At 66.5% G+C, this 480-nt stretch overlaps 1 protein-coding gene across 1 annotated transcript in view; it reads right to left on the bottom strand.

Moving 5' to 3' along the window:
* ETH_00041195 (uncharacterized protein) overlaps positions 1-400 on the bottom strand; it is a gene marked incomplete at both ends in the record, with an annotated part of 1,033 nt that extends 633 nt beyond the window's left edge. The window contains one exon of the mRNA XM_013376341.1: positions 3-400. Within this exon, the coding sequence (XP_013231795.1) occupies positions 3-400 (398 nt within the window). The remainder of the gene's footprint in view (positions 1-2) is intronic.
* Between the last annotated feature and the right edge of the window lie 80 nt (positions 401-480).

Below are 480 nucleotides of genomic sequence, written 5' to 3'. Positions count from 1 at the left end.
GTTGCTGCTGGGGGCGGTGCTGCTGCTGCAGCAGCTGCTGCTGCAGCATGTTGCGGAAGAAGAGAGTGGTGGTGTGGCGCCACGCGCGCTGCTGCAGCAGCACGCGGTGCAGCAGCAAATGCTCCAGGGGGGCGTGCTGCAGCTGCAGCAAGTCGGCGGGGCCGAGGTCCAGCTGCTGCTGCCGCAGCATGAGGTGCATGTACACCCCAAATGACAGCTGCAGCAAACTGCTGCTGAGCTCAGCAGGCCCCAGCAGAGCTGCCAAGTGTTGGCAAAGCCGGGGGCTTTGGCAGAGAGCGCGCAGCAGCAAGCTGCTGCTGTTGCTGTTCCTGCTGCGGATCTTGCTGCTGCTGCTGCTGCTGTCGCTGCTGCTGCTGCCGCTCTTCCCGGCGAGCCCCATGCCGGGGTGGCTGCTGCTGGCCGCGTCGCTGCTGCTGCTGCTGCTGCTGCTGCTGCTGCTGCTGTTGCTGCTGTCGCTGC

The sequence above is a fragment of the Eimeria tenella genome, genomic scaffold (assembly GCF_000499545.2).
Source record: "Eimeria tenella Houghton genomic scaffold, Eth_scaff3355, whole genome shotgun sequence".
Taxonomy (NCBI): Eukaryota; Apicomplexa; class Conoidasida; order Eucoccidiorida; family Eimeriidae; genus Eimeria; species Eimeria tenella.
This window is presented reverse-complemented; position numbering and strand designations above follow the sequence as displayed.